This window comes from Anguilla rostrata, chromosome 8, assembly GCF_018555375.3.
Source record: "Anguilla rostrata isolate EN2019 chromosome 8, ASM1855537v3, whole genome shotgun sequence".
Classification (NCBI taxonomy): domain Eukaryota; kingdom Metazoa; phylum Chordata; class Actinopteri; order Anguilliformes; family Anguillidae; genus Anguilla; species Anguilla rostrata.
In genome coordinates, this window is record NC_057940.1 from 5845339 (window position 1) to 5872251 (window position 26913).

At 44.6% G+C, this 26913-nt stretch overlaps 1 protein-coding gene across 4 annotated transcripts in view; it reads right to left on the reverse strand.

Moving 5' to 3' along the window:
- The window catches only part of LOC135260665 (WW domain binding protein VOPP1-like), a 27882-nt gene extending 6534 nt beyond the window's left edge, over positions 1-21348 (reverse strand). For 2 of the 4 annotated variants that reach the window (XM_064346097.1, XM_064346095.1), the window contains exons 1-3: positions 18687-18789; positions 11884-11942; positions 4329-4406 (exon numbers count right to left, since the gene is read on the reverse strand). In XM_064346097.1, the coding sequence (XP_064202167.1) occupies positions 4329-4406; positions 11884-11942; positions 18687-18758 (209 nt within the window). In that variant the 5' untranslated portion in view covers positions 18759-18789. Of the gene's footprint in view, positions 1-4328; positions 4407-11883; positions 11943-18686; positions 18790-20190 lie in introns of those variants that run through there. The other 2 variants (XM_064346098.1, XM_064346096.1) reach the window with 2 other exon arrangements.
- Positions 21349-26913: the final 5565 nt, after the last annotated feature.

The window sequence follows — 26913 nt, forward strand, 5'->3', positions numbered from 1 at the left end:
ACCTTCATCCTTCGCCCCCCTCACGGACTGCACGCGATACGAGATTATTCAGCGCAATAACGGTCCGTATGCCTGCATTGTGCTATTTCCCAACCGCAATCATATCTTCGATAATGGACAAATATTTCAAAAGTGAAAATTTTTGTGTTCACCGTTTGCCGTGCTGGTAAAAAAGAAAAAAGAAATATAAATTGGAATAGGGAGACAGGATAACGGAGATAGCGTAATAACGTTCCGTATGCCTGCATTGTGCTATTTCCCAACCGCAATCATATCTTCGATAATGGACAAATATTTCAAAAGTGAAAATTTTTGTGTTCACCGTTTGCCATGCTGGTAAAAAAGAAAAAAGAAATATAAATTGGAACAGGGAGACAGGATAACGGAGATAGCGATGGGGCGATAGAGATACAGTGTGCGAGAGACAGAGTTTTGGCGACCTTCGCTTGGCTTGTTTACCCACGGCCTGCTCTTGCACAATGAATCTCATAAATCTGCTTCTCCGCTGTTCAATAAAACGATCCCTTTCAATCAAGGGCCTTCCTAACGACAAATGGACTCCCTTAGAAGAATGAACAATAAGGACTCAACGCGGTTATAAATGCATTGACCCGCATACCCGAAGAAACTAACTTGCCCTTATAAACTTCATAGAAAATCTCTTTTGTAAGAGCGGTTTAGATATATCAGTCCTATCACTGAGACCCCCCCCCCCCCTCTGCCCCCCTCCGCTTTTGTCATTCAGGGCCTGTATTTCAAAGGGCTCATAATATCATAATATCCTTCAGAGAAGCCCGTACATAGCAGTTTACCTTGACCGGTATTCAAAGACAGGCCTTCTTAGTCCCCCCCCTCTGTGACAAAAGATGGTAGAGAGATCTTCCTTTTTGGGTCACACAGACTCACGAACTGATATGCTGGACAAACAAAGCCTACTCTACAACAGACAATGCCTGTTACCCACAATTCACTGCCGGGGCCAGCCACTGATGCAACCTACCCACCGTTCGCCTGTCTGAAATGACTGGCCAAGAGGGCTACGCTCATCTCCGGCAAGGGTTCGATTTTCCTCACCCCCCCCCCCCCCTCCCCCTCCCCCTCCCCCATGTGTTGAGCTAGCTTTCTAGCGAGTGCGCTGCCGGCTAGCCTGCTACCTGCTACCTCCTGGTGCAACGATATTTAAGAATTACACAAAAAAAGCACAAGATGTTATAAACAGCCCACTGAAGCCCATCTAGACTTGCCATCTATCCAGAGGAGGAAAATGCAGGTTCAGGAAGTCAAAGTCCTCCCCGGTATCCTGTTCCAGTCAAATGGATTTGCCAATTAGCACAATTCCTTCAGCCTAGGAGGTGGAGCTAATTAGGGAAATCTGCTGGCGGACCTCATGGGTGGAAGAAACTCACGGAAGCACTTTTACTTTGTGAGCCCTGCACTTTCCACTTTCTACAAACTAGGGAGAGTGTGCGGCAATGCATCTAGACTCGATAACTCCGTGTTCTTGCAAGCTGTTCCTTATATTACATTACTTATATTGCATTACATTGCATTCATTTGGCAGACGCTTTTATCCAAGGCGACGCACAATAAGTGCTTAACGTACAATAAGTGCACAGCATTAACAGCTTTAAAAAAAGATACATTCTGATGCGACGTGCTCTGTGTGCTATTTTCCTCGAACTAATTTCCACCTATGCCCCCTTTGCGCTACAGAAAATAATTCTCTTTGTAAATCCCCTTCAATGAATGTGAAAACCTCGAATTTAAGTCTTCTTTTGCTAAGCCCGAGGAGATTAAGCATCTTGAATATTCCCTTCTAATCCCTTATTTAAAAAAAAAAAAAAAAAACAGCTAAATTGAAAAAAAAAGGCTTGTCTGGCTTTAAGATGGCACCGCCTGGGATCATTGAGGACTTTATATCTGATACCACAAGAAGGCCGAAAACACGGGCCTGCATTTCGCCTGACTGCGGCCAGATCCCACCGTGTGGTTTCACCGCAGGGCAATTAAGGGAAGAGAGAACGCAATATCGTTTATTTAATAAATAAAAACTGCTAAAAGCACGCCATGAAACGCGGAGCCTCGTTGCCGAGAGGAAGTGCGTTTTATTAGTGCTGCTGGCCTCGTTCCGCTGCAGGAAGTTAACGCGGCTCGCCCCTCCCTCGGCTGTCCTGGGACTGCGGTTAAAAGCGCTCGAAGCGATTTAATACATTTTAATACAGAAGCTGCTTGAGTGGCCGGATGCCTGAGAGAGCTTCTGTGTTGGGCTGTACAGCTTTATTAGAAACGGCACCTCAGTCCATATATCGTCTAACCCGCCCATCCTGGGCAGGACCGTGGGGGGGGGTCGGGGTGGGGGGTGCTAGAGCCTATCCCAGCATGCATTGGGGCGAGAGGCAAGAATACACCCTGGACAGATCGACAATCTATCGCAGGGCACACCATTCACTCACACACTCATACCTATGGGCAATTTAAAATCTCCAATTAGCCTAACCTGCATGTCTTCGGACTGTGTGAGGAATCCGGAGCGCCCGGAGGAGACCCACGTAGACACGGGGAGAACATGCAAACTCCACACAGAAAGGCCCCAAGCCGAGATTCGAACTCACGACCTACTCGCTATGTGACGACAGTGCTGCCCACGTAGTGTTATTACACCCAGAGTAGTGCCACTGTACCACCGTGCCACCCAAACCTAGCACCTCTTGGGTGCCATTTTAATGCGTGATCACCCTCAGCAGTGCAGGAGACCAAAATTCACCCAATTTTGGAATTCTCAAATGGGGAATCAATGGGAATGGGAATCTGCGGCAAAGCGGGAGTCTTGTGCTTCTGGAAAAAGAGACAGTGTGCGCGCTCCTAATTTCCCTCTATTAAAAAGTGCCAGCTCTATTAAAAAGAGAAGAGAAGAGAAGAGCGCTCTTTCAGCGTGAAGAAGGCAAATTTACAAAAATCATTATGGTTCAGTTCCACACAAGCGGAATTCAACAGCTCAGTTGCTACAAGTGTGTACTACAATGACTAACAGAGTAAACAGATTAATGTAATTTGACTTGCCTCTCTGCTTGTAATATGCTAATATTTAATATTTACATTCTGGTCTCGTCCCAGTCTTTTATAGTCTTCGTAGCTCATCGTCTGTCTCTTATTCTGTATCACGGGATATTGTGTCTTTTTAGAAGGCAGTGCCTCAGATCTTGAGAATCAGACGTACACTTCCTATACAGCTGGTCTGTATTTTGATTTTTGAATTCCGCTCTTAATTTGTTAAGCAGCTGAATCATCTCCTTGGGTTAGCATGTTGTAATGGGACGATACATTCAACTTGAAGTTTGCATGCCCGCCCTCAGGGATTTTATGAAACCAATCAGCGTCAGTTAGTCAAGTTTTGATCTAATTAACTAATTAGCCCAATTAAACCAGGCTATTTGGCTAGTAACAATAAACCAGTACATAGACACTGGCCCTCTGGGAACCGAGTGTGACAGATGACAGATAGAAACTGTTGGTGCCTAAGCACTTACAGACAGGAATTAACCCTTTGAAGAGCAAGTGCTCCGGATTGGTATTTTTTCTTCCAAAATTCCAAGCCAGTGTTCTAGAACTCCATTGCTTTCAATTGCCAGCAGCGATTGATTGTTACATCAGCACTAGAATGTTCTTAAGTGAACATTCAAATGCTGATGTACTCCTTAAAGGGATTACTCCTTAAGGGATAAATGGAGAGGAATTCAATTATTTAGCAATATCCTGGTGGTGAGAGCTGGGGGGGTGTGTGGAACTACGTGTCCCAGCATCACTGAAAAAAGGTGAGGTGCATGAAGCTGAATACTGAAAGGACTACATCTCCCAGAATCAGCACCAAAGCTGAGGATGTGCAGATCAGTATTTCAGAGATGAAAAGTCTACTGGAAATGCTATAGCACGTCAGTCAGTGTCAGTGTTTCTGCAAATATGTACAGGTAATGTAATTATTGAATAGCCAATACCGGATAATATCAGATATGTTAACTTAAATGTAATACGTTTTAAAAATATGAATACTATTAGTTGTCGATTTGTTTTTCTACATATTTTCCTGCATTTAAAATAATTTCATTTGATTTCATTTTCCTGCTGTGTCTATCAGCATAAATGTGTTACAAGGAAAAAAGATTCGAAATCGACATTTAAAAATATGGTGTGCTTACCCACATGTGCTGTAACAAGCTACAAACAAGATTTTTTTTACAGGAAACAGGAACTCCTTAATGGCGAAAGGATGGAATGCTCAGTGTGGGGGGTCTCACTGGTCGATTTGAATTATCTCTGATTGTCGCACTCACCAGAAGTACCATAGCCTCTGGACGGAGAGGGCCCTGACGCAGCACCGGGTTCCACAGCAGTCCTCGTAAGACCGGCATCTGAAAACGACATAGGGCGACATAGCTCAGGAGGTAAGACCGATTGTCTGGCAGTCGGAGGGTTGCCGGTTCAAACCCTGCCCTGGGCGTGTCGAAGTGTCCTTGAGCAAGACACCTAACCTCCTAACTGCTCTGGCGAACGAGAGGCATCAATTGTAAAGCGCTTTGGATAAAAGCGCTATATAAATGCAGTCCATTTACCATTTACCAAAACACGCGAGACATCACATCACAGCCAACCTTATCCTGGTGTGTTATGTAACTTACGTTACAATCCACCTACTGTGGCACAGCACCAGCGCAACCCAGATAAAATATTTAGTCAGGCAAGCCTTTAAAGCCAGTGGTCTCCAGCCCTGGTCCTGGAGAGCTACAGGGTCTGCTGGTTTTTGTTTTCACCTTAAAAATCAGCACCCAGTTGAGACCCCGATGACACCCGGTGAGTTGAGTTAACTGTGTGATCAACCGCTCCAATTGATTCATGAAGTGCAGAGTCACCGTGAAAACCAGCAGACCCCTGTAGCTCTCCAGGACCAGGGTTGGAGACCACTGCTTTAAATGGACCGGCCTTTAGGCCTATACGTCAGCACTCCCACCTGTTGGCTGTGTACGGAAGCTGAGAGCGGGCGAGGTTGCACTTTAAAAAAAAAAATTATTATCCCGTTATCTCAAGGTCATACGTTAATTTTCGCATTAGCCCGAAACGATCACAACGGTCACAAGTTAGGTAGCCTAATTGATTACGTTAGCTAGTGAACTGTTGTTGAACTATGACGATGTTTTTTTTTTGCTTTGTTTTTTTTTTTTTGCTGGAAGAAACTTTGAACGTGTTATTGCTCAGCTCATTTTCGAAAGATTTTTGGAGGGAAAATCGTGACCCTCACGCACAGAATCGCAGCGGCGCGGACGGCCACCGCGCAAAACCCAGAAATAAAAGGAAGCGTTCGCAGAACTCATTGACACTGAGAAATCTCGTCCATTAACTTGCATTCGAAATTTTTTAAAAACTTGGCAATGGAACCCCTCGGACTTTTGATTAAAAGGGATATTTAAGGTCATATCGCTTCTCTTTTTGGGGACGGAATGTGTCTCCAGAAACATTCACTTGTCAGACATTCGGTCAACGAGAATGTGCTTTTGTTCTTTTGAAAAGTGGTAGTCTGAAAAGCGGCGGACTGAAAAGCTTCAGCATCGACGGTTTAAAATTCCACGCCTCACCATGGCATATCAAGAGCAAAACAACTGTTCTCATAACCTTGTTTTACTTCATTGCACATTTAATTTACTTCACAAAACAGTTTGAAGGTTTTGTATTATTGAAATGAAAAGGGTCAGCGTGCTGCTAGACGTTCCACAGAGTCTCAGTGAGCAAGCCGTTCAGTCCTGTCCGGTGCAGTCGCGTCAAGAATCCAATTCCATCTCACTGAACAATTCAGTACTGGAAAGGGCAGAGAAATTAGTTAAACTGGTAAAAATAGGAAAAATATGTGCAACAATTAGATTTGATTGAATTGCCATACAAGTTCAAGTTCAAACAAAAATTAGTTCGCACATAGTGCCTGATTTACTAAGACCATTAGCAAGAGTGAGACCGTTTTGCCCACTAATAGTGAAAACAAAAAAACAACCAATGACTGGTGCAAAGCAAACACCATGACCAATCATTGGCCACCTTATTGGTTTTGCGTGTGCTAAAAGGTTTTGCACACGGTAAACGTCACAGTAAATCAGGTCCATAATGTATTCATATTTAATTTACATAGTTTATGTACATCAAGGCTAGCCAGTCCAATCATGGTGATACTCACGCTGTGTGGCTTCTGTTTTGAACACAGATTGTTTTCCTGATGGTGTTTTGGACAAGGACTTTAGGCCACATTCAGATAATCAGGATATTCAGACATCTAGATAGCATATCGATGTCTAGCATTATCTAGATGCATTCTGTGTAGAATGTCTAGATATTTAAAATGCCTTATTACCCTTTCATAACAACTTCCAGCACTAACACACCCCCTACCACGCAACGCGTTCCAACGAACCAAACTTCCAACTGCTTTTCAGACAACAAGCATCCAACAAGTTTAAGTGTTCAGGAACAATCCCACAGAACGGACCTGCAGTTAATTATCATTCAGCGCTTAGAAATCACAACTGGAAAGACAGAAAAGGCTTTCAGTAGTAGTATCGAACTTCCAGCTAGTCAGGCATCGCCGTGCAGCGCTCTCTCCTTAACGCTGCGCCACCTGTTTCACCACTGCAAGCAAACGAGTGGATAATGGCTGAGCGGTACGTCATTGACTGTCTAACCAGCTTCCTGGGAACGGAGATAGACGAGAAAAGCCAGTATGACTGCTGTAATTAGCTGTAATTACATGGGAGCGTTTCATGCTTAACGAGGCAGTGGCATTTAAACAGCTTTCCCAATGCGCTTCGTGGCATACTGAAACACGGAGGAAATGTGCAAAAAAATGTATCTAAAAAAAAAAAAACATCTCTGCGGCAGTAGTTAATGATTCATGTTCAAAACCAGGAGGCTGTTTGTTTGTTTGTTTCCTAAGACAGGTATTGTGCAGGCTTATCAGCAGGAGAGAGAGAAATAAAGAGAGAGAGGCAGAGTGAGAGAGAAAGACAGAGAGAGAGAGAGATGGAGAGACAGAGGGAGACAGAGAGATGGAGAGAGAGAGAGAGAGAGAGAGGGAGCAAGAGTGTGAGAGAGAGAGAGAGAGAGAGAGAGGGAGGGGGAGAGAGTGAGTGAGTGAGAGAGAGAGAGAGAGAGAGAGAGTAAGCATAAAATGCAGGAAATTAAGACATTCAAATCGATGTGGAGGAGGTGCATTAATAATGCAGGGGCCAGAGCAGCAAATGGCCATGAAGGCTTCCTCCAGGAGAGAGCTGAGGAGGGTCCAGTGCAGTGGATGCCCAAGCCTGGAAGGACTGAAGGTTCATGTCGTCTTGTGAGCCAAGAGCACGCGAGCGTGTGTACTGCAAAGGGCATTTTCATCACTAAGTACTATTAAGCGCCAGTAGTGATTGTGACATCAGCATTAGAATGTTCAGCTAGGAACATTCTACTCGCATACTTGTGATGTGATCTTACACTCTAAAGGGTTAAACCATCATTTCCTGAAGTCAAAGCCACTGCGTTCAGACACTGAAAGGGCCTGCTTACGAACCAAATGCTTGTTTGAAGATTAAAGGGAGACCTCAAAGCTCTGTGACATTTCCCTGTGATGGTGGATTTTGACAAACCACGCGAAAGTTCTAGCTGGCAAAGGCTGTTTTTGATGCAGTTACATCAACAGTCGTGACATTCGTTAATCCAAAGAAAAATCTCTGTCATCTCTCTCTCTCTCACTCACTCACTAACTCATTCACTCATTCATACAGCAGCCCACATCTGATAGCCACTAGTCCAGGTGCTGAAGATTAGGCTGCTTCAAAGGCAAATCCAGGCAGCACCTGTCACCCAATCCATATCACCAGCAGATATTTAAAAAAAAATATTTCAAGCATCAGAAACTAATACCTGAATGCCTTTTAATGATAGCAGCCACGCGCACCAATCAGGAGGTGGCTCCATGTATGACATTTTTCCCACAGTGCTTTGCTAACTGTATCTGATCTGTAACTGCACAAGTATGGCTTCAAAACATTTGCGCACAAGAAAGAGAAAGAAGACAATCTAGTTGAGTTGTGGCAAAGAATCAGAAATATGATTATATTGCTGTTCTTACACTGTGTGAAGGCCTGTAAAGCACAGCGAAATTACTGTTCTAACTGTCCACGCTTAATTAACTTTTTCTTTTTTTAACGGTGCAGCTATAAAATTACTCAAGAGATCTGTTTCTCCACAAAAAAAAAACACAGGTAATTATGCCAAGATTCAACATCCACTCCTCATGGTGTGAAATCACGTTGAGATTGCTAGGCAACCAGAGATGGTTAATGGCCCCCAAATAGTGGGAAGGACTGGTCTGGTCAGGAGCTCATATTGTCTATGGTATCATCTGATCGGTTGTCACAGTCTGACCTTGCTAGGGGTCAGAGGGCATCCGAACTCCTGATGTCCTGACCAGTGAGAAAAAAAAAAAAGAAAACATATAGCGTCCGCCCGGCCTAATCCGGACTGTGCCAGTGCCAGCTGTGGCCAGTAGCTCCACTGGGGGACGCGCAATCGGAGATTGTGTTGCTCGGGGCATTGGAGGGTTCAGGCAGTCCGTGATTCATCGCTATCTAGCGCCCCCAGCTGGTTGATCGGGGCCCGTGGACCGCATGTCTTTCGCCAACTCCACCCTACTTGGCGGCACCAAGTATTTCGGACGAGAACTGCGGATGTCTACACTCTGAATGAATGAATGAATGAATGAATGATTGCATTTATATAGCACTTTTTTTCTGAACGCTCAAAGTGCTTCACAGTGGTGAGCGGGAACTCCCCTCACCCACCACCGCAGGGGTGATGCCCGGCAGCCATTTTTGCGCCAGAACGCTCACCGGACATTAGCTGAGGTGGAGAGGGAGAGAACATTTTTTAGCCAATTAAATCAGGGGATAATTAGGCTTAGAAAGCCAGGTTGGGAATTTAGCCAGGACACCGGGGGAACCCCCTACTCTTCGCCAAGAGTGTCATGGGGTCTTTAATGACCACAGTGAGTCAGGACCTCGGTTTGACGTCTCATCCGAAAGACCTCTCTCCCAAAATCGTCAGTGGGGTTCCACATGAACGCAGCTGCAGCCACAGATAATTGGACGTCCCAAAATTAGGGTGGAAATTGGACATATTTTGTTCTGAACAAAACATATATATAATAAAAAAATAAAAAAAATCTCCAAGGACATTTCTAATCTTATTTCATTTTCCACAGGCCAGCAACCTCAGATTTGAAAATAGACAAATTAGGCTTTAAGGTGATTTACGAGCTAACATAACATCTTAGCTCTTATCGTCGCCATCGAGCTGTTAGGAGAATGAAAAGCTTAATCTCCCTGAGGTACGAGTGCTGAGTCATCACCCGACTCCGAAAATCACCTCCCACTCCCCCCTAGAGAGCCCCGCTTGTGTCGCGTTTTGCTCTTGTCCTCCTTCATTTTGTATTCAACCGAAAAGAAAATGCAATACATCTTGCAAAAAAAAAAAAAAAAAAAAAAACGCAGCGAAGATCGAATATATTACATTACATTACATTCATTTGGCAGACGCTTTTATCCAAAGCGACGTACAAAAGTGCATTTTCATGATCGTAGACAACTGCTGAACACGGGTTCAGTAAGGTACAATTACTTATTTTGTACAGCTATTTCTAGCTATTTCTGATCGAATATATTAAATATAAAATATTTTCACATTAAGATTCACTAAACCTACGCTGAAGCACTGTACTTTTGGTCCAGGAGAGATGCAAGCAGATATCCCACTATTTCGTCAGGTCGATGTCGAATCTGTGGCACTGGGGCAGAAAAGCTGAAATGGTCCAGGCACTGATTGGTCTGAATATGGCGGCACTGGTGTCATGCTGCAGATAATGGTGTCTTCTCAGGACCAGGGTATAGTGTCTACTACTATTGCCGTGGATACAGGTGCGTGCAGTTTGCATGTGAGTGGGCGAGTGTTTGTGTGTGTGTGTGTATGGGCATGTGTGCGCATGTTTGTGAGTGAACATGAATCTGGATTACCCTTTTTAATTGAAGGGTAATAACCAAATGTAATTAAAGGGAATTAAATTTGTGTGCAAGAAATGCAAAATGCATTTTGTAGCTCAAATTTAAGATGTAAAATGCATCGATTAGCTCACACATACTTCAAACGGCTAATCGCTCTCAAAGGTACTCACAGCAAACAGTCACATCCGGAGCCAGATACTCAGTCATCAGCTCAATTGAACGGAAGTAACCGAGATTAATTTATCTAGCGAGTCCTCAGACTTGGGGAAACACACCAGCGCTGTTAAATGACGTGGCTGATGAACGCTCGTTAAGATGGCGACGCGTTTTCTCGGTAATGGCGTGGACGTTGGCGGGTTCAGCGCATTAACGCACTTCCCCTGGTCTAGGCTCATAGCCGTGCTAAGCCCTTTGAAGAGTAGGTTTTTTTGGAATGTTTTTTTTTTTTTTAGTCTTCTTAAGTGTTCTAGAACTCCGTGGCTTCCAATCATCACCGGCAGTGATTGTGACATCAGAGCATTCTAATCCCATATTTGTCATCCCCTCACCTTAAAGGGGTTCATCTCAGGCCAGCGCGAGCTAGCCTGAGTCATCATGGCCACATGACAAAGTGACGCTCCGGAGTGCTGAACAGGTGGCACCTTTTCGACCGAGCGTCAATGTCGTTTTCCGTCCTTTTATTTTTGGAGGAAGTGGCAGAAGCAGATCCCTCATGCTGATGTACGCAGGGGAGTTTTGCAGGAACACATTTGAAGTTGTGTCCAGAAGGAAATCTCCCACTGAAATTAATTTCTAACAATACAAAGATTTTGTGGGTTTTTAAGACGTCTCCATGTCTCACTGACACCAGGGGGACTCCCATCGAAAGTCTCAGCCAAGTCGAGCCTACAGGCCTTTGGCTCGGTTGTCTTTACTCCAGGCCTCTGCCCTAACCCACAACTGCTAAAAGGGCAAAATGGTGCCAGTTAGAGAAAAGTCCCAAGGAGCCCTTTCTCCAACTGCCACAAACGGCATCAATTTGAAAACAGAGATCATAACCGACGATACTCTCCGATTCCGTCCTCTCCCTTCACTACAGATAAAAAGGCTCTTCCTGTCGACGCCATGAGCAATCTGAAAACCAAAAGCCACAGCCCCCCCCCCCGCCCGAGTCCTCTGCCCCCCATCCCCCCTCTCCCCGACGACCACCACAAATTTGCCAGCTTGGTCTCTCTCTGAAGGGTTGGAATGTCCTGTGCTGAAATGTTTTTCACTAATTCACTCATTACTTGCCAGACAGCACAGATTTATCAGCTAAAATGAGAACGGGAGTGTGGTTTCACTCCGGGAAGATGATGAAGTTGTAATGTTATTTAAATTGTAAATTGGTGACACCAATATGTCAACACGTCCTGCATATAATATAAATATGCAATATTACTTACTTTATATAGAGAATGCCGAGCATTTCTATGGGGGATATATTAATTAATATTGCTGTAATATATGCAGTGTCAGTAACTTTTTTGCATGCTGCAGGGATGCAGTCAACCTCTTTTTAAATCAGTAAAATCAGTTAACTGAAAATGAACTGAACAATTCTCACGGGCATTTTTCAATCATGATTTATATTCCAATCTTCATGACCACCATTTAATATATACTCGCATTGGGTATACATGGAAAAAGAAAGAGAAAACATCAGGTTCAAGCTACAATCTGGAGACAAATATTTGATGCATACAGGTTAATTGTTGGAAAAGGCTTACTTAGGGTGTCAGCCTATGAAGAAAAACTTGTTTTGCTTACCCACTAACAGTTCATTTATACTTACATAAAATAGATGGGGTAGCCTCCCTCAAAATACCAGCAGTACTTCTTGGCATCAACGCACTGTGAGAGAGAGATGGAGAGAAAGAGAGAGAGTGAGGGAGGGAGTGAGAGAGAGGGTGGGGGAGAGAGAGAGAGAGAGAGAGAGAGAGAAGTAGGGGGGAGAGAGTGTGAGAGGGGGGAGAGAGAGAGAGTGAGAGAGTGAGAGAGAGCGAGAGGGAGAGAGAGAGGAGAGAGACAGCGAGAGAGAGAGAGAGAGGGGGGGAGAGAGAAGGAGAGAGATCGAGAGGGAGAGACAGAGGGATGGAGAGCGAGAGAGAGGGAGAGACAGAGGGATGGAGAGAGAGAGAGAGAGAGAGAAAGAGAGAGAGAGTAAGCATATAACGCAGGATGAAATGAAGACATTCAAATCAATGTGGGGGAGGCGCATTAATAATGCAGGGGCCCGAGCAGCAAATGGCCACGAAAGGCTTCCTCCAGGAGAGAGCTGAGGAGGGATCACACCCAATCAGAGCTCAGCTGCCAGGCCTTCTCTTAGTGTATTTATAACATGCAACAGCGCTGGAAAAAAAATCGCTATTTGCCTCCACAGAGAATCTGACTGCACACCTGCTACCTGCTATCTGCTATCTGCCTGCCCGGTCTGGGATGAGAACACACAGCAGATCATACACAGTAAAATGCCCAGTGTTAATTAAACTTAAAACGTGTTTAATTCAACACACATTTGAATTAAACACGTTAAATTAAACACATTTTAGAGTGGGAGCCAAATGTCATCTATTAAGTGTCGAATTAACACCGTGTAGGACATTTTACCGTGTAGGAAGGATAACAAAGCAATCGCAGGGCCTGGAAAAAATGTTTTACAACCCATCTGAAAGGTTCTGAGGTCTTTAGTGCATTTCCACCGGTCTGGTAAAATCTACGCGTAAATCACAGAGGGGACTAGAGATAAAAACGCCTTCCCTCTGAGCCAGTGCTTCTGAAGAGATATTATTGTCTGGACTGCGATGAAACATTAATATCCATCTGGGATATCATCGCCTATATGGAAATAGGGGGATTTACATTACATTACATTACAGACATTTAGCAGATGCTCTTATCCAGAGTGACTTACACAATTTTTTACACGGCACAGCTGGACATATACCAAAGCAATGTCAGGTTAAGTACCTTGCTCAAGGGTACAACGGCAGTGTCCTGCCTGGGAATGGATCCTGTGACCTTTAGGTTACAAGACCAGCTCCTTACCCATCACACTACAGTGTAGTAGAACGGGTACCTTGTTACCAGCAAATGACAGGTTTACGTCTCATCATGCATCTTTAATTTCTAACTGAGCAATAAAAGGATTATGGCGCCCATGAGTTACTGCTGAGGTCAGAAATAAAAATTAGACACATGACCAAAAAAATAAAATCTGCCATTATATCTATTGTTACAATTTTAAAAAAAATGGAAAAAATGACAAAAATGTGGTTCAGTCATTAATGATCCCAGAACCCCACAGCTGTTGCACCCCTAAGCAAGGCACTTAATCTGAATTGCCTCCAAAAAAAGCCCAAATACCTGCGATTATACTTACACACAACACATAAAATACAGCACACGACACGCACACACTACACCAAACACCACACACACACATACACGCACAGCACACGACATCACTACCGCAAACACACCAACAACCATCATACACACACACACACACACACACACACACACACACATACACATACACACACACACACACACGCACACACGCACATACGCACACACACACACACACACACACGCATGCACACACACACTATAATAGTGCATTGTGGGAGTTGTTCTTCGCACATCTGCATAAAAACTGCTGTGTGGAAAAGCGAGACATCATCATCACTGAGACACCCAGAGGTGTCCTCTTCCTGCCAGTCTGACACAAACAGCCTCTGGAGGGCAGGGGGCATGGCAGCGTTGAGCATTGAAGCGTTCAGACACACACCTATCAGTCTCTGCACCGCGGACTGGTTGGCTTAACACAGAAACATTGAGGGTTGTGGGTTGAATGTAAAAAAATTCCGATAGAAGCCAATAGAAAAGTAAACGGCATCCAAGCAGAGCCAAAGTTGTCGGGGAATTGTTGGCCCTAAAAAACAATTCTGAATACCAAAGGACAAAATATTTTGGAACCACTGCTTTAAGGTGTGAGGTCACAAATGTGTGATTAGAGTATTCTTAACCGAACATTCTAACACTGATGTAACAATACTGTACTGGTAATTGAAAGCAAGAACACCGACTTTTGAAAAAAGCTTTTCAAAAGACCTACTCTTCAAAAGGGTAAAGTGTGCAAAAAGTGAGTTGGATTTCATGGGAAGAAATGTCTACGTTTAGAGGCAAACTGCATAGAGTAATACTTGGGAATTTGACAACCTTAACCAATTTGCTGCCTGTGTAATGGCTTGGCTAGTTTCGTGGAGTTTGGAGACTTTAAATGAGGATCCAATTAAACTTTCCTCAGGGAAAAGTGTTGAAAAGTCACACTTGGGGGTCAGACAGTCTTTGTTCCTGAGACAAGCAGCTCACACATGGACACAGGGATGCACAGCTACAGGGTTACTTCCCATGTTAAACTGGCTCTAAAATAAGACTCACTAACCCCACAGTGTTTTCTGTCCACGATCGGTCGTAGCATAATAATGTTTATTTAAATATGTTTCATTTTTACAGCTTCAACCTGTGTTCAGGGTCAAAGTTTTGTTGTGAATGTTAAATTCATTAAAATGGATGAAATCTCCAAAAATACACAGTACTATATGTCTTTTTTTTTCTAAGCAACAACTAATTTACGCATCAACAAAGAAGGCATTTTTATTTAAATTCTGATTCAGGTGTCTATGTCTGGCAATATTTGCACAACATTTCATACTTTCTCAGTCTTCCCACGTAAATCCAATGCATTGTGGGAAGAGGCAGCCGCGTTCTCCAACTCTATGGCGTTCCAAGGCCATTTGTGTCGGGCATCAAACCCAGGGGCATCCGGTATCCTTGTTTCGGCTCTGTTGCTTGATGAGATAGATGGCGATGACGATGCTTCCAGCGTAGCGCCACATTTCTCATTCAAGCTAACGGCTACGAGGCTAATTGCATACGTGCATGTATTCTCACGAGCGCCTCCGCGATAATAGCGGCGCAACGAAGGCTCGCTGGGACCGGAGAGCCGGGCGATTGGCTCCATCGCAGTCCTGGCACGCCGCGTTAGCTGCTACATAATGCAGGAGAGCCGCTCAATCTGCGGAACAAATGTAACCTCGGCTAATAAGATTTTCGCAACAGGCTGCAGAGACGGACGGGACTGTGTGTCGGACGCACTCGAACCTGCCTGTTCTGTGACAGAGTGGCGGTTTCTGGGCTGACTTTGCGTTTTTAAAAAAAGGTGGTCATCTCGGGGTCCTCGTTCCTGTCAGTATTAGCGCTGGGGAAGGACGGGGGACAGAGGAAATGAGTTTCTTTGACCTCACTTCCTGGGACAGGCGAACAAACGCAGGTTTTGCCTCTGATGCTGATGGACGTGGTGCCCCTTTCCCGTGTCTTACCTGTGTATCATACCTGTATCCTACCTGCAGGCAGAGAATAAGGTGGGGGCGAGCGTGCCTCCTCACCTTGTCCAGGATCTGAAATTCTGACGTGGACGCACCTGGTGACAGTCGCACCAGATGACAGTCGCACCAGGTGACAGTCACACCAGGTGACAGTCACGTCAGGTGACAGCCCCACCAGGTGACAGTCCCACCAGGTTACAGTCCCACCAGGTTACAGTCCCACCAGGTTACAGGCGCACCAGATGACAGTCGCACCAGGTGACAGGCGCACCAGGTGACAGTCGCACCAGGTGACAGTCCCACCAGGTGACAGGCGCACCAGGTGACAGTCCCACCAGGTGACAGGCGCACCAGGTGACAGTCGCACCATATGACAGTCATGCCAGGTGACAGTCACGCCGAGCGTGAGCCCGTTGCCACGGGCCAGAGTTGTTGGCTGTGAAGCCGTGCGCGGCTGACAATAGAGCCAGTGTGTGTGGCGGAAGACACAGAGCATTCAGAGACGGCGGACGGAGGCGCCTGGCGGTTGGTCTGGCGGCACGGGGCGGTGTGTGTGTGTGTGTGTGTGTGCATGTACATGCGCCACGCCGCGCCGCGAAGCCATGACAGCAGAAACAATGGTCACTCAGCACACACACAATGTCACCCCTGTCACACGGAGGAACGAAAACAGGCCAGGAAACACGAAGGCGGGAAAACAGGCCGGAGGGGATGCGTTGTTCTATCCATGCAAAACAGTTATCCAATACAATGCACCGTAAGCCAATTTTCATTTCTAACAGAATTTGTTACTGACTGAATTTTCTGATTTCCCATGAGCCACCCCTCCCCCCTCCCCCCCACCCCATTGAAATGATCCTAGAATTGCCACTGTCTGTCAGGTGCTTCTCGGAAACTGGACACCAGCCTGAGATGAAGGACTCAGTCTGGAGCTCATGGATAGTCAGCTTTATTGCGAAACAGACTAACGTTTCAACGCAAGCCCTGTTTTCATCAGAGTCGCCGACACTCTCGATGTGGATGCTTGAGAACAGAGTAGAGGCAGGAGCTTGTTGCTGTCATGGAGAAGTGCACTCACAGGATGTGCCAAGGAAACAACTCACTACTTAGTACCCATATACGCCCCCCCCCCATTCACACCACCCCCTCCCTCATTTACCCCCCCCCTCCCCACGCCGTGACCAAAGCCCTGGCCAGGGTCTTCACTCACTGAGTGGTGTGCACTCACATGGTGCGCCAAGGAAACTACTCAATACCCCCACCCCCCCTCGTGCCCCCCCGTCGCAGACCCCTCCCAGTGTGGTGCACACTCAGAGGGCAACAATGGTCTGTTTGTCACCGTGCTGCCACAAGTAGAATGAACAATGCCCAGCGCTGGCATGGGAGCACGGGCCGCCGAAGGGGGGGGGGGAGTTTAGGCCAGAGAGCCAAAAAAAACCCCAAAACCTTCCGCGTGGGTGCCAGCCCGGCTCTCAGCGGTCCGTTTCGGTAATACGGGACGACAGTCCGGAGAATGCGCCGACCCCCTTAATCCCCCCTGTCCCGTCACTAAAGGGAGAAACACAAAAACGTGACGCGTCTGAACAGACGTGCTACGCTACGCTACGCTATATTTAAAGCTCAAACGAGGCGGTAACCTTTGCGTACGCTCTCCCTGTTCGTGCAGATCTAGGTCACCGTCCTTCCACCTCCCAAACCGTCAGTTTCGCGGCTGAGGAGGCGGTGCTGCTGCGGCTTACGTAACACTAGCCGCTAGGCGCTAGCCGCTAGCCTCCGAGGGCTGGAGTCACAGTCTGTCTCCGGTGAGCGCGGTCCCTCGGCGAAGGAGGAACCGACTCGGTGAACGGCAGCTCCGCGAACGGTTCGCTCTTCAAACTCCACCGCTACGACCGCCCGCTCCTTTTAATCTCTTTAGCGGCTCTCCCGGACCACCGTGTACCCTTACACACGCTAATGTAATGTCCTCCCATGGTAATGGTAAATGGACTGATTTATATAGCGCTTATCCAACGCTTACATGATGCTCTATTGCCAGAGCAGTTGGGTTAGGTGTCTGCTCAGGACACTTCGACACGCCCAGGGCGGGTTTGAACCACTGCCAACAATCGTCTCCTCCTGAGCTATGGCCATGGCAACACACCGCTGCCAACCCCCCCAGAATCGAAATTGGGTAAACCGCAATTAAACCAGCACCACAGTGATGTACCGTACCTTAGTGGTACACCTGCTGCAGTTCAACTGTGCAATCTTTCGGTCCCTATGCAACGTGCTGTAACGAAACCACCGGTCCGCACTGCTGTTCTGGAGCTCTGCGCAGTAAAGTGTGCAGCAAAATGTCCAGTGTTAAATCAACTCTCACAGAGTACATATGGTCCCTTTTGGACTCGTATTTACTCTGTTAAGAGCTGAATTAACACTGGACATATTACAGTGTAACATTTCATGTTCCAGGACCCTACTCAACAGTTTGAGGCCCTGTGGCTCCAAGCAGCCTATTCTGCCAGTACCGCAGCTCGACTACAACCAGAGATTTCCACAAATAAAAAAAAAAACAATGTTATGCAGCTTGAATATGACTATGCTGACACATCGCACCACCACAGATACCTCCCATTAAAGCTGCCCGCCGGCACTTTGACCTCATATTCATTGTTTTATTTAAAATCCAAAGTAATCGAGTACAGAGACAAAAAAAACAACAACTGCCACTGTCCCAATACTTCTGCATTTAACTGTATTGGGAACTTTACTCAGATCCACATTTTAAAAGACAATAGCCTAAAGGTCGTTAGGAGGAACAAAGCGATTTATCATTAGCTGCAAGATGGCTACCATACACTGGCTAATCAGAGCTCAATTAATGTGTCACTTCCGCCAGAGTCCGAAACAAACAAGGCATGCTATAGCTCATTAATCAACTACGGACATTACGTAGCATAATTTATTATCATTTGATTGGCCGATGCCTACAAAGCTTACTTTTTTTTTTTTTTACTCATTTGTAAAACTTAAGACTGTATTTAGATTTCCTGTGTAAGTCTCTCTCATAGGCACAAGAGTAATAACTTAACCAGGATGCCGACTGGCTACATTCTACCTTTGCTTCCGGCCAATCCTATCGCACCAGATTAATGACCGTAAGGCATTTGTCAACAGATGTCCTGGCTAATTAGGCCCAGCTCTACAGTTGAACTTGTAGCTATACCTCTTCCCATCTTTGAAGCTTGATCTGCACCCAAACTAATGCCACTGCCCTTTGTTCCTGCCTCTGTGCCATCTTCTGGACTGAGAAAAAGTTGCAGACAGTTTGTCACCTTTAACACAATGTTCGCAGGTTCACAGCACCGCGGTTTCTGAAGAATAACATCCGATTTCCTCCTCGGTATGCCAGACAGAGAAGGGATTTTGCGCACGCTTAGTTTTTTTTTGCCGTGCAGTGCAGTGTGTTGCCTCGGTAAATCGATTTTCCCAAAAAAACACAGCCACGCGGACTCTCAAAAACAAACCCAAAAGAGAGACCGCGACAACTGGTCCGCCTGCATACTGAGAATAAGGAAAGGCGTCACATGGCACTTCGGGATACGACCTGACGATGTTTTTTTAAAAATGGTTTCTGAATCGCACTTTTTCGAAAATGAGAACGCCTGCTGATGCACCAACTGCATCGTCAGATAGTTTTAACATGCAGTGTTACAAAATGAAACACAAATAAGATCACGTGCCGTTATCACTCACCATCTCAGGATAAAACAACAACGAAGAAGCCAAGTCCTCACTACCAAAGGCTATGAGTAATTAAGTGATCACTATAAATTAGTATATGAGGTAAAATTCAAACAACAACTTGTCTTAAACTTAACAATAAAACTTTTTTTTTTCTCATTTTGATTTTGATTTTCTGCTGTGTGGGCAATGTGACATCAAACTTTCCCCAGAGTACTGAAGTGTGTGTGTGTGTGTGTGTGTGCGTGTGTGAGAATGTGTGTTTGTGTGTGTGAGTGTTTGAAGACAGAAGGCTTATCTGAGAGTACTAAAGCAAATTGTTTATTGGTTTGTTTATTTATTGATATTCTGGAGGAGGAACCTCTGGGGACCCCCATCCGGTGTGGTATGTGTACAGTATGCGCGTGCGCGCGTGCGTGTGTGGCACTTCTTGTACTAAAGTAATTCGGTCGTAGGAATCAGCAGTGACAGGACTCTGCTGATTCAGGATAACTATATGCGGGTGGGGTGGTGGGGCCGGTGGGATGACTAACAAAGAGCAAAGTAAATGCAGCAAAAACATATTACATAGGGTAGTCCTTTCACTTGGATTGTTGTTGTACCGATTAACAAGATAGGCTACGTAAAATTCCACAGGACATACCCAGTTGTTACATTAACGAGTTAACACTGTCCATGTGCTGAGGAAATTAGCAGTAAGTAATACCTTCTACGCGGACTGTCCCGTCTCTTCAAAGAGACCGTTACATGAGTTCATTATAAAGATGCTTCCGGGGGGAATCCTTAAAATGAGATCCAACTGGAGGCAGAATGTTGCCACACATGAGTTAATGAAGCAAAAAGAAATTTACCAAAACAAAATATATCGTTAATTTCAGTTTCTCAAGACATACTATGACACATAGCTATTTAAATAAAGATAACCCACAGCAGTATGCTTTTATCAAACTAAAACGCGAAAACTAAATACGTGAAACAATACTCACCTCCACAATTAACCAGAGAGCCAGGATGACACCACGCGCGCTGTTCTTCATTTCCCGTTTCTTATTCGGCAACTCCGTTCAAAAAAAGAAAGAAGTGCAGGTCCTGTGTCACTACGTAAATTTCATATTAAAAAGCAAAAGAAATTGTAGCTACAAAACAGCGTCCTCCAGCACCCATCCGACCATGTTGTTCGGGGAAATACGAACGGATTCGTTGAGCGAACGTGTCCTATAGCTGTCAGTGCGCGATAACGCTATTTGCTATTTTAAATAACCACGACAGTATTATTGTATTTCGGTCCAACCGCGCTTTGAAAAATATATTGTGATACACAGGCTACTACAATGGACGTTGAAACCATAGATTTGTTTTTCCCCGACAGAAAACGTGACAACTCGTAAGTCCCAACCACAGAGAAAGAAAGATGTATTATTTACAAATACACGCCCCTCGGTCGTGGCCGAGAATGATCTCCAAAGATGGAAAACAAGGCTGAGATCATAGGCAGATACGAACAAGCGTGGCTGAGGTGAACTCCAGGAAGTAACTCCAGGAATAAACTACCGCTTTGGTAATAACCTCATAATATTTATTTATTTATTTGTTTATTTGTCTTTTGCTTTTAAGGACTATTCAGAACTTTAAATAAAGTAAGCGCAAGCGAGGAGTTATGAACTAAACCAAAATTAAACGCAGTTGAGCGACACACAAATTGCAGGACTTCGGGCAGGGATGAATTTAAAGGACTTTTGCAATTTGGCATAATAATAATAATAATAATAATAATAATTGCAGCAATAATTAAAATAGGCTGTTGTTGCTATTACGATTGAACTTTGTTTTGCGTTGTTCTAGCGTCTAGATTATTTGTTTACATTTATTCCCCAGATTCACGTCGGCAAAGGGGTTAAGATATCTAGGCTTATTATGCATGCACTCTACCCTGACCTACCGTTACACGGTAACGCATAACGCGATCCTGGGAACGAGAAAACATATCTAAAGATGGCCCGGCCAGGAGAGCGCGAGACGGGGGCGGGAGGGCAGAGAGGGAGGGAGAGAACGATTCATTCAGACCCTATTTCCTCTGCGTAATTGATATCAAGAGTTCCGTCTTTTCATTAACCCTACGGGTACCCACACTGGACAAAATGGACGAATAGTGGCACGGGGGCCGACTCGCAGGTTAGCCCTAAATTATTTTTTAAAACCCCCCAACTCCTATGCTATTTTGGCGGTCAGCCTTTGAATGACGTCAGCTGTAAGAGAAGCCGACTGTAAGCTTCTTGGTCCGGTCTTAGTTTTTCACACCGGTGTTAATACAAAATTGTTTGCCTTCAACCGTGAAAATGTTCTTTTTTCCTGGCCCTGTAAGACGAGCGTTTTCATTTTACATCTATGTATCATAAATGGGTAGTACTGTCGTGTCACAGAAATAAGGTTCGAATCCTGGCCTGGACCTTTCTGCATGGAGTTTGCATGTTCTCCCCGTGTTCGCGTGGGTTTCCTCTGGGTACTCTGGTTTCCTCCCACAATCAAAAGACATGCAGGTAGGCTAATTGGAGACCCTAAATTGTCTATAGGTGAGTGAATGGTGTGTGTGCCCTGCGTTAGATTGGTGACCTGTCCAGGTCTCTCGCCCAATGCACGCTGGGATAGGCTCTGACCTATAAGCGGGTATACATAATCGATAGATAGATGGATGGATATTTCCTAAACATTAATACAATGTGCAAGACGTTAGAATAATCTACAAAATGTTCATGTTGTTTTGAACCCATGAACTGATGGGTGTTGTGGGATCTGACGCTAACAGTAAATTATTATTATTAGTTGGCTTAGTAGTCACCCTTGGCCAGGGGAGTGACACAACCTATGTTTTTCAGATTAAGTATATAGCTGAGTATACTCTACAGAAACAAAGAAGGTTGGATTAAGGAAACACCCAGCCTAGGATTTAAACCCGCAATCATCCCTGACCAGGAAACCACTCCCCAGTCTCTAAAGCTGTGCAATGTGAAACAACTGAATACGAGCAATTTCAGAGTATCTGGTGGTGGAGGCAGGGGTACCACCAGGGATTTGTGGCCCCATTAAAATGATGTCTAATTGAGTACCACCAGCTCAAGCTTTACAGCACAATTTTTTTGAGGACCCCTGACAGTCAGGGCTCTTGGAATCCCCCCCCCCCCTACCCACACACACACACCCCATACAGCACCCCTGGGAGGTGGCATACTCCACTTCATCTTGAAGGCTGATGAACAGAACATGTGAAAAATATTTTTGTTTATTCATTTATTTTGAATGTGCCCCACAACACATTGTGGTAAAACTCTGTGTGACTATAAGAGGCTAACCATAACCTTTCACGGAGTTCTGATGGGGTGGATCCTGCAACTGTCTGCATTATTTATTCACTTTGAAAACACCCACATCCATCTGTTTCTGTTGGCCGAATTTCCCGTGTGCAAGACGGATTTTTCTAGAAACAGTTTTGGGCTTAGCGCCTTACGCAAGGGCACAGAAGACAACTTCCGCGGTTTAGATCAATGCAGCTCCCTTCCCAGTCCATTCCCAGGGAAGATGACCCAGTGATGGATCTTTCACGTTATAAGTGCCCAATGCTTTCTGACTGTATATTTTAACGAAGGACTCAAAATGTTATCTGAAAAACTATTTTTTTTAAAATACTGGACCTTCTCTTACTGATGGGATATTTATTACACACACACTGGATGAAATGAACACCTAATCCGGATGAATTCGAAGTGTATAGGATGTTTCACAGAAGTGTACTCTTATCACGCCCCCAAAAGAAAAGCAGACTTTATTTTTCAGCGCTGACAGGGAGTCAGACGGATATGGTTCTCAATACTGCACAGTTGCAAAACATTCTACTGGATCAGCACTATGTAAGCCTTAGGGTTTCCGTATACCGCGTAATCACGCTTGGTGTTGTAGGAAAGCTGACGTCATGGGGAACAAGATGATGATGATGTCATAAATGATTCGTCACAGCGGGTGCCGTAAACAAACACCAATCAGAAGTGGACAGTGGGTAACGCCAGTCACCTGTGAGTCCCAATCCCCCCATAATTCGAACCCTGTGTGTGTATGTCTGTGCGGGTCTGCATGTCTGCGTGTGTGTGTGTGATGTAACTGTGAGCAACAACACTGTAAGCTCAGAAAAATCCCCTGGAACAGGGTGAATCTGCCGGAAAAAAAATAATGTTTTGTTTTTCTCTTCATCGCATTGGGTTTGTAAGTGCAGAAATTGCCCTGACATAATTACCACAAACTGTGATTTCACTCGGGGGCTGGGAGAGGAAAATGCAGTTAAGATCTGAAATGGGAAATGAAAACCAGAGTGGCCTATAATCATACAGAGTGGCACTGATTACACTTCTTATGCAGACAGGTACTCTGATACATTGATGAACTGTGCATTCCTGCCTCTCGCCCAGTGCATGCTGGGATAGGCTCCATTACCCTGCAACTCTGATCAGGATAAGCAGTTACAGAGAATGGATGGATAGATGAATGGATGGATGGATGTAGACAGGTATGGGCCTGAGAAATTTGGTTCCTTCACCCATTCCTTGTACCTGCTTAACCCCACATTAGCCTAACGATTTCAACAATGCAGGGGCCACCACTGACGTTTGGGGGAAAATGTATGAATTAACATCCACGGTGTTATGTTTCACATATATTTAAATGATATATTTGAGAGAGTAAGAGACAGAGAGACTGAGAGAGAGACAAAAAGTGAGACAGAGGATGAGACAATGACAGAGAGAGAGAGAAGGCGAGAGAGAGAGAGAGATAAAGAGGGAAAAAAAAAACAGAGAGAGAACAGTGACAAAGAAACGAGGGTGTACACACCACATGAAAATCCGACCATCACACCATATTGTGTCCGTATGGTGATATTGGTCTTTCCTCGCCAGAGGGCATTCACTGTCCCAAATAAGCAGCTGCTGTGGGATGATGGACAGGCAATGCACTATCCCCCCCCCGGATCCAGTGAAGCAAAGATGGCTAAATGAGACCTGCTAGATCAGTGTCAATCACAGAAAAGTTACAGCACCCTGGAATGGCCTATTTTGAGCTTCACTCAAAATACACAGTAAATACATATCAGGGGTGTTCACCCTAGCGAGTCAACAGTAGCTAATAACATTAATATATTTGTCTTTAGATCAATCGACAGATCTGCATATTCCTCTGATTACATGTCACTAGTGAGATAGGAAGGTAATGTTAGCTATAGCTGGTCAACAGTAGCTAATAACGTTAATATAGCTGTCTTTAGCGTTGAGGCTTATCAATTTAATTTCCTGTCTTTTGAGGCTTTTGGATAACACAAACATTACTTCAAATATAGCTTGTTTGTGATTAATAGACAGTCATATCTGATGAACAAAGCCTTTACCGGTATCCTAGAGAAACAACCCAGCACCAAATGTGCCTGTCATGTGTTACAGTAGATTATCATGGAAAAACATTCCCTGTTTCATAAAATGTACATATGCCCATGACTCATTGACTTTTAGAGTAACGATATATGAATATTTACAAAATGCAAAATAAAACATTGGATTGTCACCTGTTAAAGCAAATTCATATCAGATCTGTTATACGAGACTACAAATGGAATATATTTTTGAATTATTAATATTGTTTTAATGGTGTGACTAATGGTTCCTGTCAGCCTTGTTCTCTTGAGGTTTGTGAACACAGGCATAATGTTGCAATTAAGCAGCCTTAACCCCAATGCTGTTAAAGAGGGATTATGACAGATATTGACAATGCATTTCAGAAAAAAAAAAAAAAAATTCAGTTTCAAAACTTGCCACATACCCTTTGATATCTGGCCTTGTGGGTGTAGGCGGGATTGCTTTTGTCTGAGGCAAAGTTAATCCCATGCATTTGAAAAAGAAAAAGGCCTCTTTAACCTCTAGTTTTATAATGATTTCAAAATTGTGAGTGCCGCCTTTCGTCCCTCTCAGTCCAAGATTGCAGAACGCCCTTTTCGTGACACGTTAATTGAACCCATAAATATGGTAAATGTGTTTCTGAACTATTCACTTCTCCACTCTGAAACTGTGCAAAGTCCCCTGTTGTCATGGTAATAAAAAAAAAGCCGATTGGAACCCAGCGGAGATGTGGTAAGGACACGGGTTTGTGTATTTAAATCAGGGGGGGGGAACGACCAACTGGAGAACAATGCTCTGCTTCCGAATGTTCAGCCCGCAGCTTTACAGGCGAAATTAAAAGTGGAGTCGGTTTCCAGCGGCTCGCGCAATTCAGAGCTTTAACGCACTTTCACTTCACTTCGGAGTCATTTCCCAAAGGAAGGGAGCCCTTCGGTGGCACGAAGAATGCAAATGAGCGATCTCCTGGTTGCCATAGCAATGACTGTGCATAGGAAGAGGGAGGAAGTAAGGAAGGCTCGGGTGGTGGTGGTGCGGTGGGGGGATGGGGGGTGGGGGGCGGGGGACATATGTTCATCGCATTACAAACATTACAGAGAGGCAAGAGGTATTCGATGATGAGCGCAACCCTCAATCTGCGAACATCTGCTAAGTGCTAACCGAAGAGTTTGCAGAGCAGTGGCAATTTAATATATACTTCTAATTAAATTGACCACTTACCTGGCTTCAGTACAACATGAAAGCAATCTTAACCTATCAGAGAGCTTTTATACTGATGTGTTGGTATGCGCGGGGGGTTCGAGCTTAGAAAGCCTTGAAGCTTTATCCTTTTGTGTTCGTTCTTTTTGGCAGAAAGCTAAAAACGCTGACCAACGAAATGGCTCACTTTCGCAGATGCTGGATGAGTTCTGAGAATAAAGGAAGTTCAAAACAAAAATATGAGCCTTATTACTGTAATCGTGTGCATATCCATGCTCTCTGGAAAAAAAAAAGTAATGAAAGTACTGCCATCGTTGCTACACTAAGAAAAAAATAAAATACAGCCATTTGACACAGCATCAATATGCGTCCTTTGCAGATTTAATCTAGTTCTGTAATTCAAATGAGTGTCAAATGGCTCCCAAATGGGGAAAGCCAAGAGGAACTAATTAACAGCCTGGCACACACACACAAACTACCCATTTTCATGAAGGGAAGAGTAGGCTATGTGTGCTTTCCAACAGAAAAAAAAAAGTTGAAGATGATGCTCATTTTAAGGTGGCCCCATTCTCACGGTCTCAACACAATTTGCGAAGAGAGTGTAAGCACTTCTGTCTGAACTGCCACATTTGCTGTAATTTCTAAAATATGATGTTCAAGACTGCAACTTTCAGGAATGTCAATGAAAAAACTCCAGTGAAAGGCTGAAAATTAATGTGCAGACAGTACGAACAACCATGGCTTAACCCTTCTATTCCGTTTGGGGTCAATTTGATCCCATTCAGTGTTTGACATCTCTTAAAAACCAGTTAACCTTATGGACCAGCACTAACCTAACTCACCTTAGGTTTCCAGTTATAAAACCTGAATTGTTCTCAGTGGATTTTAAAAACAAAACAGAAATCTCGAGTTTCATACTTCATAATTGCTTGCTTAATTCCCAGGTACTATTGGTATAAGCAAAATGCACCATTATCTTCAGAATACCCAACAGGCTCATGAAAAACATCACATAGCCGAGTCAGGAAAAGGGGCGTGGCTCTCAGTGACGTACTGATTTGAAACGGTCATGGCGGTTTTGCA